General features: G+C 40.7%; 1 protein-coding gene across 1 annotated transcript in view; it reads left to right on the forward strand.

The window, feature by feature from the left end:
- Positions 1-6,579: 6,579 nt before the first annotated feature.
- SAMD12 (sterile alpha motif domain containing 12) overlaps positions 6,580-12,725 on the forward strand; it is a gene marked incomplete at both ends in the record, with an annotated part of 194,099 nt that continues 187,953 nt past the window's right edge. The window contains 2 exons of the mRNA XM_080694739.1: positions 6,580-6,592; positions 8,434-8,612. Coding sequence (XP_080550865.1) covers positions 6,580-6,592; positions 8,434-8,612 — 192 coding nt within the window. The remainder of the gene's footprint in view (positions 6,593-8,433; positions 8,613-12,725) is intronic.

A 12,725-nucleotide genomic window follows, 5' to 3' on the forward strand; every position in this document is an offset into this window, starting at 1 on the left:
GAGGAAGGGAGATCAAAAGGATGAAGGAAGCAGTTTAAAAATAAGACTGTGTTCATGTATGAAGGCATCACTATCTCCGTAACATGTGCGGGGCGGGGCTGGATGAGATCTGAAGAAAAACACACCAAGTGTCGAATGCATATATATTTGCATCACTTTGAACCCCACTATGATGTATGATTACAATGATCCAATAAAAGTGTAGAAATACATTTTATATAATACTGTGTGTACATTTTTTTGAAGATTTAAAGACGTTTATTAAAAAAAAGATAGAAATACAGAAGATAGTGACAGCCTCATGTTACCCAGAGGTAACATGAGGGGGTGCTTCGAACGAAATCACCCCTGTGTGTACTTTATAAGTGTTTTTTTGTTTGTTTGCTTTTGTGGTACTGAAGATTGAACTTGGGAGTGTTCAACTCCTGAGTTCCATCTCCAGCCCCTTCTTGTTTTTGTTTTTTTTTTTTTTAATTTGGCAACAGTTTCATTAGGTTGCTGAAAGTTCCCAGAGTCTGGTCTTGAACCTGTGATCCTCCTGTCTCAGCTTCCTAAGTACTCCGATTACAGGCATGCACCACCACACTCAGTTTAATTGTTTAGTTTTTAGTGAGATATTACTGTGTTTCTGATTTCTTCCTTGACCCAATTGATAACGTGGTAAAGAGATTAAACTATACAAGGAAAATATTGTTTAAAATGATGTCTCAATACTTTAAGTATAATATGCTTGAACTAAATGCAGAGACCACATTCGTGTATCTATATAGGTCAATATGCTGATTTTGGATTGTGTATGGATTTGCACAATGCTTAAATAAATATCTCTTTTTTAAAAAACAAGAGAAGAAGCCGGGCGTGGTGGCGCACGCTTGTAACCCCTGCACTTGGGAGGCGGAGATAGGAGGATCGTGCAGGTTCGAAGCCAGCCTTGCTGGCTTAAGAGACCTGTTTCCAAATAAAAATACAAAAATAGGTCTGGGAGTGTAGCCCGGAGGTAGAAGGGCTTCCAGGAATCCCAGTACCACCACCACCACAAAATAAATAAATAAAATAAAAAACAAGAGGGGAGAGAGGGAGAGGGGGAGGGAAGGAGGGAGGGAGGGAGGGAGGGAGAGAGAGAGAGAGGGAGAGAGAGAGGGAGAAAAGGAGAAGAAAGGGCACAAAATATTAAAGGCAGAGGTAAACTATGGAGATGTTTTCTTTCCCACTCAGGAATTCTAAACAAAGAGACTTTTGAAGTCACTGAGCTTCCCAGCTTTCCCCATCTCCCCTTAAAGGCAGCCTAACTGAGGGAGAAGCACCCTAAAGCGCATGGTGTACATTCACAAACATATCCAAGGCAACCACTAAGCCAAAGTCAAGGAGGGAGGGCATGGGAATTAGGGAAGGGCTAAATGTGTGCTGTGTGTATGCATGCCGCTACCATCCGGTATCTCATAATGATTGATTATACTATGCCAATAAATTAAAACAAATAAAAGTGGCAAGATGTTCTCCTGTGTAGCCTCATCAGCCTTACCGGAGCTCATATTGCCCATTTGTCGGACTATGGTGCCTATTTATCTTTAACTCAATGGAGAATTTCTTTTGGCTTGTTGAAGGGAATCTTCCTGTCCTCCACTGAGCTACTATGTGCCCAGAGCTGCCACTGTCTATTCAGTTATTTATTTATATTTATTTATTTACTTATTTATTTATTTATTTGCAGTACTGGGGATGGAACCCAGGGGTATTCTACCTCCAAGCTATACCCCTAGCCCTATTTTTTATTCATTATTTTGAAAAAGGGTCTCGCTGAGTTGCGAAGGGCCTAAGTAGTAGCTGAGGCTGACCATGAACCATGATCCTCCTGTCTCAGCCTCCCAAATGCTGGGATTACAAACATGCACCACCACATCCGGCCACTCTCTATTCATTTTTTTAAAATTAATTTTCTGCCGGGCATGGTGGTGCACGCTTGTAATCACCGCGCTTGGGAGGTGGAGACAGGAGGATCATGCAGGTTCAAAACCAGCGGCGCTGGCTCAAGAGACCTGTTTCCAAATTTAAAAAAATATAAAAATAAGTCTGGGAGTGTAACTCAGAGGTAGAAGGGTTTCCAGGAACCCCAGTGCCACCAAACAAAAATAATAATTTTCTTTCTATTGTAGACACTGATATTTTTTGTTTTCACTGGTTTGATAACAGCCCTCTAAGATATACTGTTACTTCCCCACAGCCTTTCTTCTCAATATAACACCACAGAACTATTGTTTTTGTTCAGTCTTTGGGAGCTCCTACAATTCTGTGACTTTATCTGATCTGCCATTTTTTCCTTCAAATCTGATCTTTTTATTGTGATAAGAAATCGGACACATATCATTGGAACCATTTTTTAAGTATAGTCCTGTTGAGCCCAGCATGGTGGTGCGTGCTTGTAATCCCAGTACTTGGGAGGCTGAGACAGGAGGATCACAGGTTTGCGGGCTGCCTCAGCTACTTAGTGAGGCCTTCCATAACTTAGTGAGACCCTGTTTCAAAATAAATAATAGAAAAATAGGGCTGGGGATGTAGCTCAGGGGTAGAACGTCCCCAGGTTCAATCCTCAGGACTACATACAAAGTGTAGTCCAGTTGCACTCAGTACAACTGGACTACACTTTCCATCTGCGTAACCTTTCCATCTCCAGAACCTATTCATTATCCTAAACTAGAACACTCTGCATCGAACTTCCAGAGAGCTCCTCATTTTCTCTTCCACAATCCCTGGGTAACCACTGTCCTATTTTTCTGTCTCTGTGTATTTAACTTCTCTAAGTGCCTCACATAAGTGAAATCATACAATATTTGTCCTTTTGTTTGCCTTATTGCATTTCTTATAATTTCTTCATCATTCACATTGTAATATGCATCAAGATTTCATTTCCGTTTAAGTCTATAAAGTGTGTGTGTGTGTGTGTGTGTGTGTGTGTGTGTGTATTACTACATTTTGTTCATCCATTCTTCTATCCATGGACATGGGGGTTGTTTCTACCTTTTGGCTTACGACTACCTCCAATTCTTTTTCACTAACCTTTCCCCATCAAAACAGACTCTTATACCTCACTCAGGTCTGATCATGCTAGTCTCTCTTTAAAAAGATGTGCCCCAGCTTAAATCTAAGCCTAATTCTAAGGCTGACACCTGTGGCAGTTCAGACCTCTTCTTTGGGCAGCCTTCTACTGGAGCCAGAACCCTTAGCCCGTGCTACCTAATGTGCATCCTACTCAGGTGCTTCACAGTCTTTAAAAAATACTGAGAATGTCCACCAAATTGACCTGTCTGCTTCCCCTATAACCACTGCAAGCTTCTGGAGTGCAGGTGCAGTGCAGGCGCCGTTTCCTGCTCATCCTCCTGATCTCTATCCCCTCGTCTAGAACTAACCAGTGATCTCCTCTCTACACACAATCATGCTTTATATCAAAAGGAAACTTCCCTGCTGGAAAAGACTCGGTACACAAAATTAAGGTACAAGTGAGGCATGGTGGCACTGGCTTATAATACTGGGGAGGCTGAAAGCAGGCTTTCAGGTTTGCTGCCAGCCTCGGCAACATAGTGAGACTCTGTTTCAAAATAAAAAAAGGGATGGCGGTGTAGTACAGAGGTAGAATGCCCCTGGATTTAATCCCCAGTAACACAATAAAGAAAAAAAATATTAAGGTACCATAAGCAGGAGACAGAACACTTTTTTTTTTTTACTTTCTATACACATAGCCTTATACTTCACACAAATATTTTAATTCCACGTAGTTCTTTCCCCTTTGACTGCAAGTCCAGCAGTTGATTTAGGTTTTTGTGCTTGAAGTTATTTATTTAAAACTATTTCAGACAGATTTTGCTTTGTTTTACCTGAAATTTCATATCCCTAATATTTACAAATCAAGCAACTTTCCAATGGCCTCATCTAAGACATGGCCTTCCTTTCATTGCTCATCATGTAAAAAGTGCCCTTGTTTTCTTTCTCTCTTCTGTCCTCATCACTACCCTTTCTTGTTTTCACTAAAGCTATTTACTCAACTTAATGGGCTCAGCAGTTCCTGGGTCAACTTCAAGACCCTCTTCACATTTTCCTCATCTCATCCAGTCCCGTGTCTAAGGATTTCTAGTTGTTAAATTGACTCCATACCTGACGTGCTTCCACTGCCTGTTATTTAATTCAATTATCACTAACATTAAATTCCTCAAAAGGGAAAGTTAAAATCCCACATGGATATTACAAACATTGTTCTTTTAAAAATATTCCAGAAACTTTACTCTGTGTGTGTGTGTGTGTGTGTGTGTGTGTGTGTTCACTCTAGAATTAGAGGTGCCCTTTTGAAGGCATCATATTTTTTCATGTGCAAATGCCCCATCTCCCTCCAAATTGGAAAGCAGGTGCACTGCTGGTAGGATTAACAAGTGATGCACAGGTGGACAAGAATGTCTAGCGGAGGGACCAACATGAGCACAGGTAACGGAATCTGCTCTGGTGAGGGGAAGTGGGAGAAGAGAATAGGAGGTATTGGGAGCCACCCATAGTTCAGTGCTGTTCCTTGGCCCTGAATTTCAAGTCAAGAAGCAGTGGGGGATAAGACCGAAGATAAAGACCAAAGCCAGATGTTTTCTTTTTACTTATTAACATCTACGTCCTTTCCATGCTAATCCTTTATCCACCTTTTAAAAGTAAGCACAAGAGCGAGAGGTGGTCACAGCACATGCTTGTAATCCCAGTACTTGGGAGGCTGAGACAGGAGGATCTTGGTTCAAGGACAGCCTCAGCTACTTAGGCCCTCTGCAATTTAGCGAAACCCTGCCTCCAAATAAAGAATAACAGCCAAATAAAAGATAGGGCTAGTGGTATAGCTGGGAGGTAGAATGCCCTTGGGTTATATATCCAGTATTGCAAAAAATAAATAAATAAAAATAAAAAATAAGTAATAAAAAAGTAAGCCCAAGCCAGGCACAGTGGTACATGCCTGTAATTCCAGTATCTGGGAGTCTGAGACAGGAGGATCACCGGTTTGAAGCCAGCCGTGGCAACTTAGTGAGGCTCTCCACAACTTATTGAGATCCTGGTTTTTTTGTTTGTTTGTTTGTTTGTTTTTTTAAGTAGAGCTGGTGGTGTAGCTTAGAGGTAGAATGCCCCTGGATTCAATCCCTAGTACTGCAATGAATAAGCACAGTTTTAATATGTTAATTTACTTTGATTAGTATCAATAGTAATGGACTTCACGCCTCCACAGGTTTTGGCTAGGAAGGTTTCTTTCCATCACTGCCTAATTTGGGCATTGTGGTTGGTTCCCCAGCCTCTTTTCTCTACCTTGCTAAGTAGCAGCAATGTGTTTAGGGCAACTGACCTTAGCTCAGGGTTAATTGCTTTAAGTAATACTGTCTTCACTACCACGGTTTTAGTTCAGTAATGGACATGTGATTCACTCTTGGCTAATGAAAAAGGAGGAAAGTTTGAAGGAAAGAGAACCATGGTCACCAGGCTTTCTCTACCTCAATATAAAAGCCAAAAGCTTATAGCTCTGGGTGCTGCAAGGGCCTCCCGGTTTAAGATAAAAGTGATGCTCTGGATAGCACCATGGAGAAATGGAAAGAAAAAAACGTTATTCATCACACTGTTAAGCTGCAAAATCAACTAACTATAAATTTGTATTATGACTAGACTTCCTAATATGAAAGCTAGTAAATTTCCTTTCCACCTAATCTAGCTTAAATTTGATCATCTCTAATTGGAAATCAGAATCATCCTAAATGATCCCTGATCTTTATGACCCTTCAAAGACACCTGTGTCAACTTTTATGACAATAACCCCCTTATATCCCAATTCCCTCCTCTGAGGAATGAATATAATTTGTCTCAGAGTATTTCATGAAGATTATTTGAGATGCAGATAAAGCCTGAAGGAGGACACATAAACTGATACATGTTGAATGCTAATTATGTGCCTCCAAATAGGCTTGTCCTTGACTTTGAGAAGCTTAGAGACTGGGTAAAGAGAAATTAACCAGAATGTCTTCATGGTAGAAATAAGATCTCATGCCGGGCGTGGTGGCGCACGCTTGTAATCCCCGCGCTTGGGAGGCAGAGACAGGAGGATCACGCAGGTTCGAAGCCAGCCGCACGTGCTGGCTTAGGAGACCCTGTTTCCAAATAAAAACGTAAAAATAGGTCTGGGAGTGTAGCCCGGAGGTAGAAGGGCTTCCGGGAACCCCAGTACCACCAAAAAAAAAAAAAAAAAGATCTCACGCATAAGAACCTTTGTATAGTCCTATTTTTATATCATATTCATTTGGCATTTTTTTAAGATTATTTGTTATTTACTATTCAAGGCACATGATCTAACATGGAAAAGTACAAGAGTAGGAATTAGAAAAGGGATAAAGAGAAGACATGTTTGAAGATGTTGCATGGGAGCCAAATGATGAGTAGGAGTCAGGTGAAAAGTAGGGAAGAACATTTCAGGCAAACAAAACAAAACATGTAGAAAGTCCAGGAGGTGGAAGTAACTTTGTGAAAAGTAAAGGAAGCATGTGGTCAGAGTGTAGCGAGTGAGCGACAGCAGGGTACGAGATGAAGTTGGAAGGTAACAGATCATGGGAGACCTTGTTGGCCATGTTAAAGATTTTCAAATTAAGTGTGAAACCGGGCTATAAGAAAGTTTTAAGCCAAGGAGTCAGTCTCTCTCTTCTCTCTCTCTCACCCTCACCCTCACCCTCCCTTCCTCCTCCCCTCTCTCTCACATTCACACACACACACACACACACACACACACACACACACACACACACACTCTTTTAATGAGTCTTAAAGAAAAAGAGAGCAGTTGGGTTAGTTGAACAGCCTGGGCATGAGTTGTGGGTACCTTGGACCAAGGTGCTGGCGGTGCAGCTGGTGCGATGGATGGATGGGTTTGAACAATGCTTGGGTGCAGAGCTCCAGGGTTTGGTGATAGGTGGAAGGGTTGTGGTAACTCAGGGGGTCAGTGATGCTAAGGATAGATCTCATTCCTGTGTGAGCAACTGGGGAAGACTGGAGAAGGCAACAAAAAAAAAAATGTAGGAAAACTTAGATGTTTCGTTTTCAAGTCTTGGCATTTGATGTGCATTGAAATCAAGGTGCTCAACAATAGTTTTACTTGTATCCACCACTCATAAAAGAGGTTCATCTGGACTGGACTTAAAATTCAAGGGGCACCAGTATGTTGATCATATCAAATGCCATAGAAACTGATGGTACCTCATAAGACGAAAGTGAAGAATGGGAAGAAAGCATCTTACATCTTCCAGGAAGCCTTCCCTCAAGAAAACCTTCCCTGTAAAATATTCTTCAAAAGCCAGGAAAAGAAAGTAACACCCTGCATGAAGTGTCCAGCGAAGGACCAGGTTTTAGAATGGCAGAAGCTGACTGGAGAGGAAGAAAGGAGGGAGCTAAGGCTTTGGGGTAGAATGAGATTACCAGCACATCATAGACCAAAGGGAAGGAGATGAGGATGGGAAATCATATTTCTGAAGGGTTGCAGTCATAGAGAGGTAAAATATTTTACCTCTCTATCCAAGTCTATCCAAGACCTCAAAACACACATCCCTGCCACATACACATATGTGCGTGGTGTTCATGGAGACCAGGTAGGTGGATCATGTAGCTCTTAAAACATTCATTTCTATTTCTTTGATAATACTGAGTACACAGGAGGGGTTTAATACTTGCTGAATGGATAAATATCCCAGGTAATGAGCCTTTTGTTTTGTACGTGAGGGTATTTATGTTAAGAAATGTGGGGAGAATAAGATAAAGATTTGGAAGCCACTCTGCCTGACTCCCCTGATCTCTCTACTTGGTTCTTTTCCTCTTTTCCCTATGGCTGTGATAACTGTCTTAACATCACTACTTCTTTTGTTGGCGTCTTCTTAGCTTGTGAGTTGTTTGAAGGTAGGGTAGGCCCATGTTTCCAGGGCCCATAGTAAATGCTCAGTAATGGTTGGTTGGATGAATGGAAGGGAGTGAAATGGAGTAGATGTTTGAAGAATAGAAAGATTCAAAACGGGACAGGTGATGAGTGTTTTCCAGATGGAAGCAGAGCTGTAAGTTAAACTGTAGGAGTGAACTACCTGAATGTGGAAGGGGTGGTGACAACTCTGCCTGGTTTGGTATTCTCCGCTGAAATGTGGGATTAGTGACTTGCTCCTTGTCACAAAACGTGGAGCTGAAAGTTTCCGGATTTGCACTTCAGTCTTCCTGATTTCTAGGCTCAGAGTTGCCTGGGTTCCCTCCTCCCTCCTCACTATGGTGTTTCCATATACCATTCTGCCTCTTAACTCCCAGTCGTCTGGTTTCCCCCCACCTAGGCCTGACGAAATATTTCCTGACATGGATACTTTCTCTCAATGATTTGTTTTCTGAGTTTCATTTGTTTGTCTTTCCTAGCTCTCCACTGCGGTTTGAGTCCACGGGGTCTTGATCGCCCTGCCCGGGCAGAAGGTATTAAGCTGCAAATTGAAGGTGAAGGGGTGGATTCTCAATCCATTAAAAATAAAAATTTCCAGAAGGTGCCTGATCTAAAAGGAACTCCCAAGCGACTTCAGGGAGAAACTGAGGCAGCTAAGGTAGGTAATACACCAGCTAACTTAGAGGAATCTAGCCTGGAGCTTTGCTAATTGTGTTTCACCACAGAGAAGAACTAATAGTGCATTCACTTTTCACTACTGCATCTTTGTTAAATAAACACTGCATCTTGACAATACATAGTAATAAATGAAAAATATTGACTGCCTTCCCTTTGGATGAAGTTGAAACACATTGGTTGCTAGACTAGTAGTGTAAGGCTCTGAGCTCTGGGTTTTTTGTTTTGTTTTGTTTTGTTTTGTTTTGGTGGTACTAGGGTTCCTGGAAACCCTTCTATCTCTGGGTTACAATCCCAGACCTATTTTATATTTTATTTGGAAACAGAGTCTTTTAAGCCAGCGCGATCCTCCTGTCTCTGCCTCCCAAGCGCGGGGATTACAAGTGTGCCCCACCATGCCTGGCTTGAGCTCTGGGTTTTAAAGAAGAATATCTTGGGCTTCTAGCCAAAAGATTTACTGCCAAGATCAGAGCCCACATTTCCTGATATGTCATTAACCATTAACTCTCTTGAGTCTCAGAGTCTTCATCAATAGAATAGGAATCATAAAATCTGCTTCCCTCATCCAGTAGAGCAGAAAAGATGAGTATGTGCTTCTGAGAACATTCTTATAAAAAATCTGCGTATAAGGAGTTTTTACTGACAAATAGTGTTTATTATAATAACTGACATTTTCTGAAATATACACATTAATTGCAGGTACTATTTTAAGTATTTTTGTGGTACTGGGGATTGAACCCAGGGGCATTTAGCCTCTGAGCTATACCCTAAGTCCTATTTTATTTCTTATTTTGAAAAGAGGTCTCACTAGGTTGCTAAGAGTCTCCTTACATTGCTGAGGCCATCCTTGAGCCTGCAATCCTCCTGTCTCAGTCTCCCAAGTTCTGGGATACGGCATGCACCACCATGCCTGTTTTTTGAAGTACCCTTCATGTATTGGCTTATGTCCTTGTAACCATTGGTAGACAAAATCAACAGGACCTCAATTAATGAAGATGAAATGGATCTTTTTTGCTGTAGGATACATAGTTCTTTTTAGTCTTCAGTGTAATTATAGGTACCATAAAACTGACAAAATAAGTATTGGTAAATTTATACCAAAATGTGGGGTATTGAGGGTAGGTGACTTTTTGGTGAAAGCAACCTCTTGCAAGGGCTTCTATGTTAGAAGTAGTACTGAATGGGTTTCTGTCTGAAGTAAGTGAAGATATATTAATTCACAGTGTTGAAGATGTTCACTTTAGCTTTTCTGTTGGAAGTTGAGAGAACTATCTTCATATGACATTGGGTCTCTACCTTTGTGTATTCCCTGCACAAGAATTTCCTTTCATGTTGAATGAATAAATATATGGAAACATTGGAAAACAAATATAAACATCCAAGAAAAATATTAACTTGGAAGGTCACTTTGCTAATATACAATTAAAATCTGATTTTTATTTTTGGCTTTATAATTTTGAAAAATCACCATTACTGCTTCCCTTTGAAAGCTTAGGTAATTAAAAACTGATGTCATCAATTGAGTACGTGTGTGTGTGTGTGTGTGTGTGTGTGTGTGTGTGTGTGTGTGTGTGTTAAGAAGTGGGAAACTATTAGCAGGGAAAACATTGCAGGTACTTTGCACTAGACATTTTAGTTCAGAGAAATCACACCTCATAGGAAATTGGTTAATGATCACTGAAGTTTGACTTGTGAGTAGAGTTGAAAGTAAATGATCCCTGTTCTGACATCCAAACTCTGGTGCCACACAGGCATTCTCAAAGTGCTAGGAAAAAAATTTCCTCAGAGTCTTCTTTTATTGGGAAGATAAATACAGCTTTTATTTTTGTGTGTAGGCTCTTTTCAAAATGATGCTTAAAATATTAAGAATCAAAGTATAAAGAAAAGGAAACAAGTAAGTCACTTATATTTTTCTGATTTTGATTCAACTTTAAGCAAAGATTATCCTTCATTTGCCAAAAATTGGTAATATAAAAAGTTTGAATTAGAGCTGATACTGTTTGATTATTTAGGAATTACTTTTTGTGTGGGGGTGGGGGTGGGGGGGTTCCTGGAAACCTTTCTACCTCTAGGCTACACTCCCAGACCTATTTCTATACTTTTTATTTGGAAACAGGGTCTCTTAAGCCAGCGAGGCTGGCTTCGAACCAGCGTGATCCTCCTGTCTCCACCTCCTAAGCGTGGGGATTACAAGCGTGTGCAACCACGCCGGGCAGGAATTACTTTGAATATGTGATTTTATAGAAAATCTGGAATTTTTGTATCCTAGTTCTTTGCTTTGATGCTAACATGTTTTGTTGATAATGTAGAAGCTGATAATAAGCTTTTCTTAAGGAACAGATATATATTAAATACCAGACTTGAGTTTGTCCAAATCATCGACAACAAAAACCTCTAATAAATAGAGTCAAAAGGAGATTTGGGGGTTTTAACATTGATATCATAATTAGGGGTGAACAGACTAGAAACTAATAAAGTTTACCCAAAGTATTTGTGTATTTTTTTATGGAGGACTAAATGGCAAAAACTGTTGCTAGGAGAGACTGAGTTAGAAGTACCCCTGGGTGATTACTCTGCAGTTCCTGCTCCTCAGACAGTGTGAAATTGTTTAGTGCATCGCAAACACATTTATGTTTTCTCTTCTGTTGCATGTAGAAGGCTAGTGGAATTATGAGTCATTTTCTGTTGGGTATATAATTCAATCTCTGGTAACTTGACTTGCTCTAAACATACCTAAAACAAAAGCAAACAATCCTTTGGATAGAAATACATGCATTTAAAGCCACTCCGTAATACAAACTTGTACAGTTTTTCTGGGGGGCAATATGAATAATAATTATTAACATTTTTAAGTGTGTGTAATTTGGGGTACCAGTAATTTCCTCTCTAGATACTTGTCTGAAGGAAATAATCATGTAGATGTACAAAGACAGCTACAGGGGAATGGAGAGTAAAGCATTGTTTATAACATCAGAACATTGAAAATAGCTCAAGTGTCCATTTGTAGGACTCTGGCTAAAGAAATATCTTATATCCATGCATGGAATATAGCTCTTCCTTTATAAGAATGCAGGAGACCTATTTATGTATATTTATGTGAGAAAATGTGTGTGATAGACAAGTGGGGAAGGGAGCCGGAGGGTAGGTTTCTGCAGTATGTTTTGTATGTTTCTGTTTATATAAAAATATTTTTTCTTTGTACAGGCATCCCTGAGTCTGGGAGTTTTTTTTTTATACACTCTGAGCAATAGTCTATATCTGGATTTGAGGTTATAGGGGAAACATTCACTCTTTGCATTTTTTTTGTTTTAATTTTTTTTTTTGGGGGGGTGGTACTGGGTGTGGAACCCAGAGGCTTTCTACCTCCAGGGCTATCCTCCCAGACCTATTTTCTATTTTATTTGGACACAGGGTCTCACTAAGTTGCTGAGAGCTTCACTAAGTAGCTGAGGCTGGCTTCGAACCTGTGCGATCCTCCTGTCTCAGCCTCCCAAGCGCAGGGATTGCAGGCATGCGCCACCACGCCTGGCTTGTTTTAATTTTTAAAAGAGAGACGTTCTTCTAATGATATCTACTTTAGAAGCCTTTTCTGATCGCCCCTGTTGACTTTAGTAGTCCAGTTGTGACAGCTCCGGGTTTGGGTTAGTGTCTACCTATTCAGGTGCTGACTTTCCCCACGTAGCCTCAGTCTTGCTGGCAGGTGTGTTGGCCAGAGGAGTGAGTTACAGAGTCTTTTCGCCTCCCTGTGGCCCACCTGTGCCTTAGATTGTGGTGGCCATCTGATGAGGTACCTTTGCATGAACCCAGGGATGAAGTAGCACTGACCAGTTGTTAAATTAGTGTTTCATTTTGCCATTCTGTTGGCATTTGATTATGCAAATCAACAGTCCCATCCCCCATCCTCAGTATACTTTGCAGAACTTACCTAGAAATCCTGCTACCAGTTCCATGCTGTGGATTTGGCCATACAAGAACCTGAGTGGGGATCGTAGTATGTGCTTAATCTACCCTATTGACCTTGAGAATCTGTATTGCTTTCATAATTTAATACACACACATGCACACACATACCTACATACACATACATAAACATAAA

Source organism: Muscardinus avellanarius, assembly GCF_963383645.1.
Source record: "Muscardinus avellanarius genome assembly, chromosome: 4".
Taxonomy (NCBI): Eukaryota; Metazoa; Chordata; class Mammalia; order Rodentia; family Gliridae; genus Muscardinus; species Muscardinus avellanarius.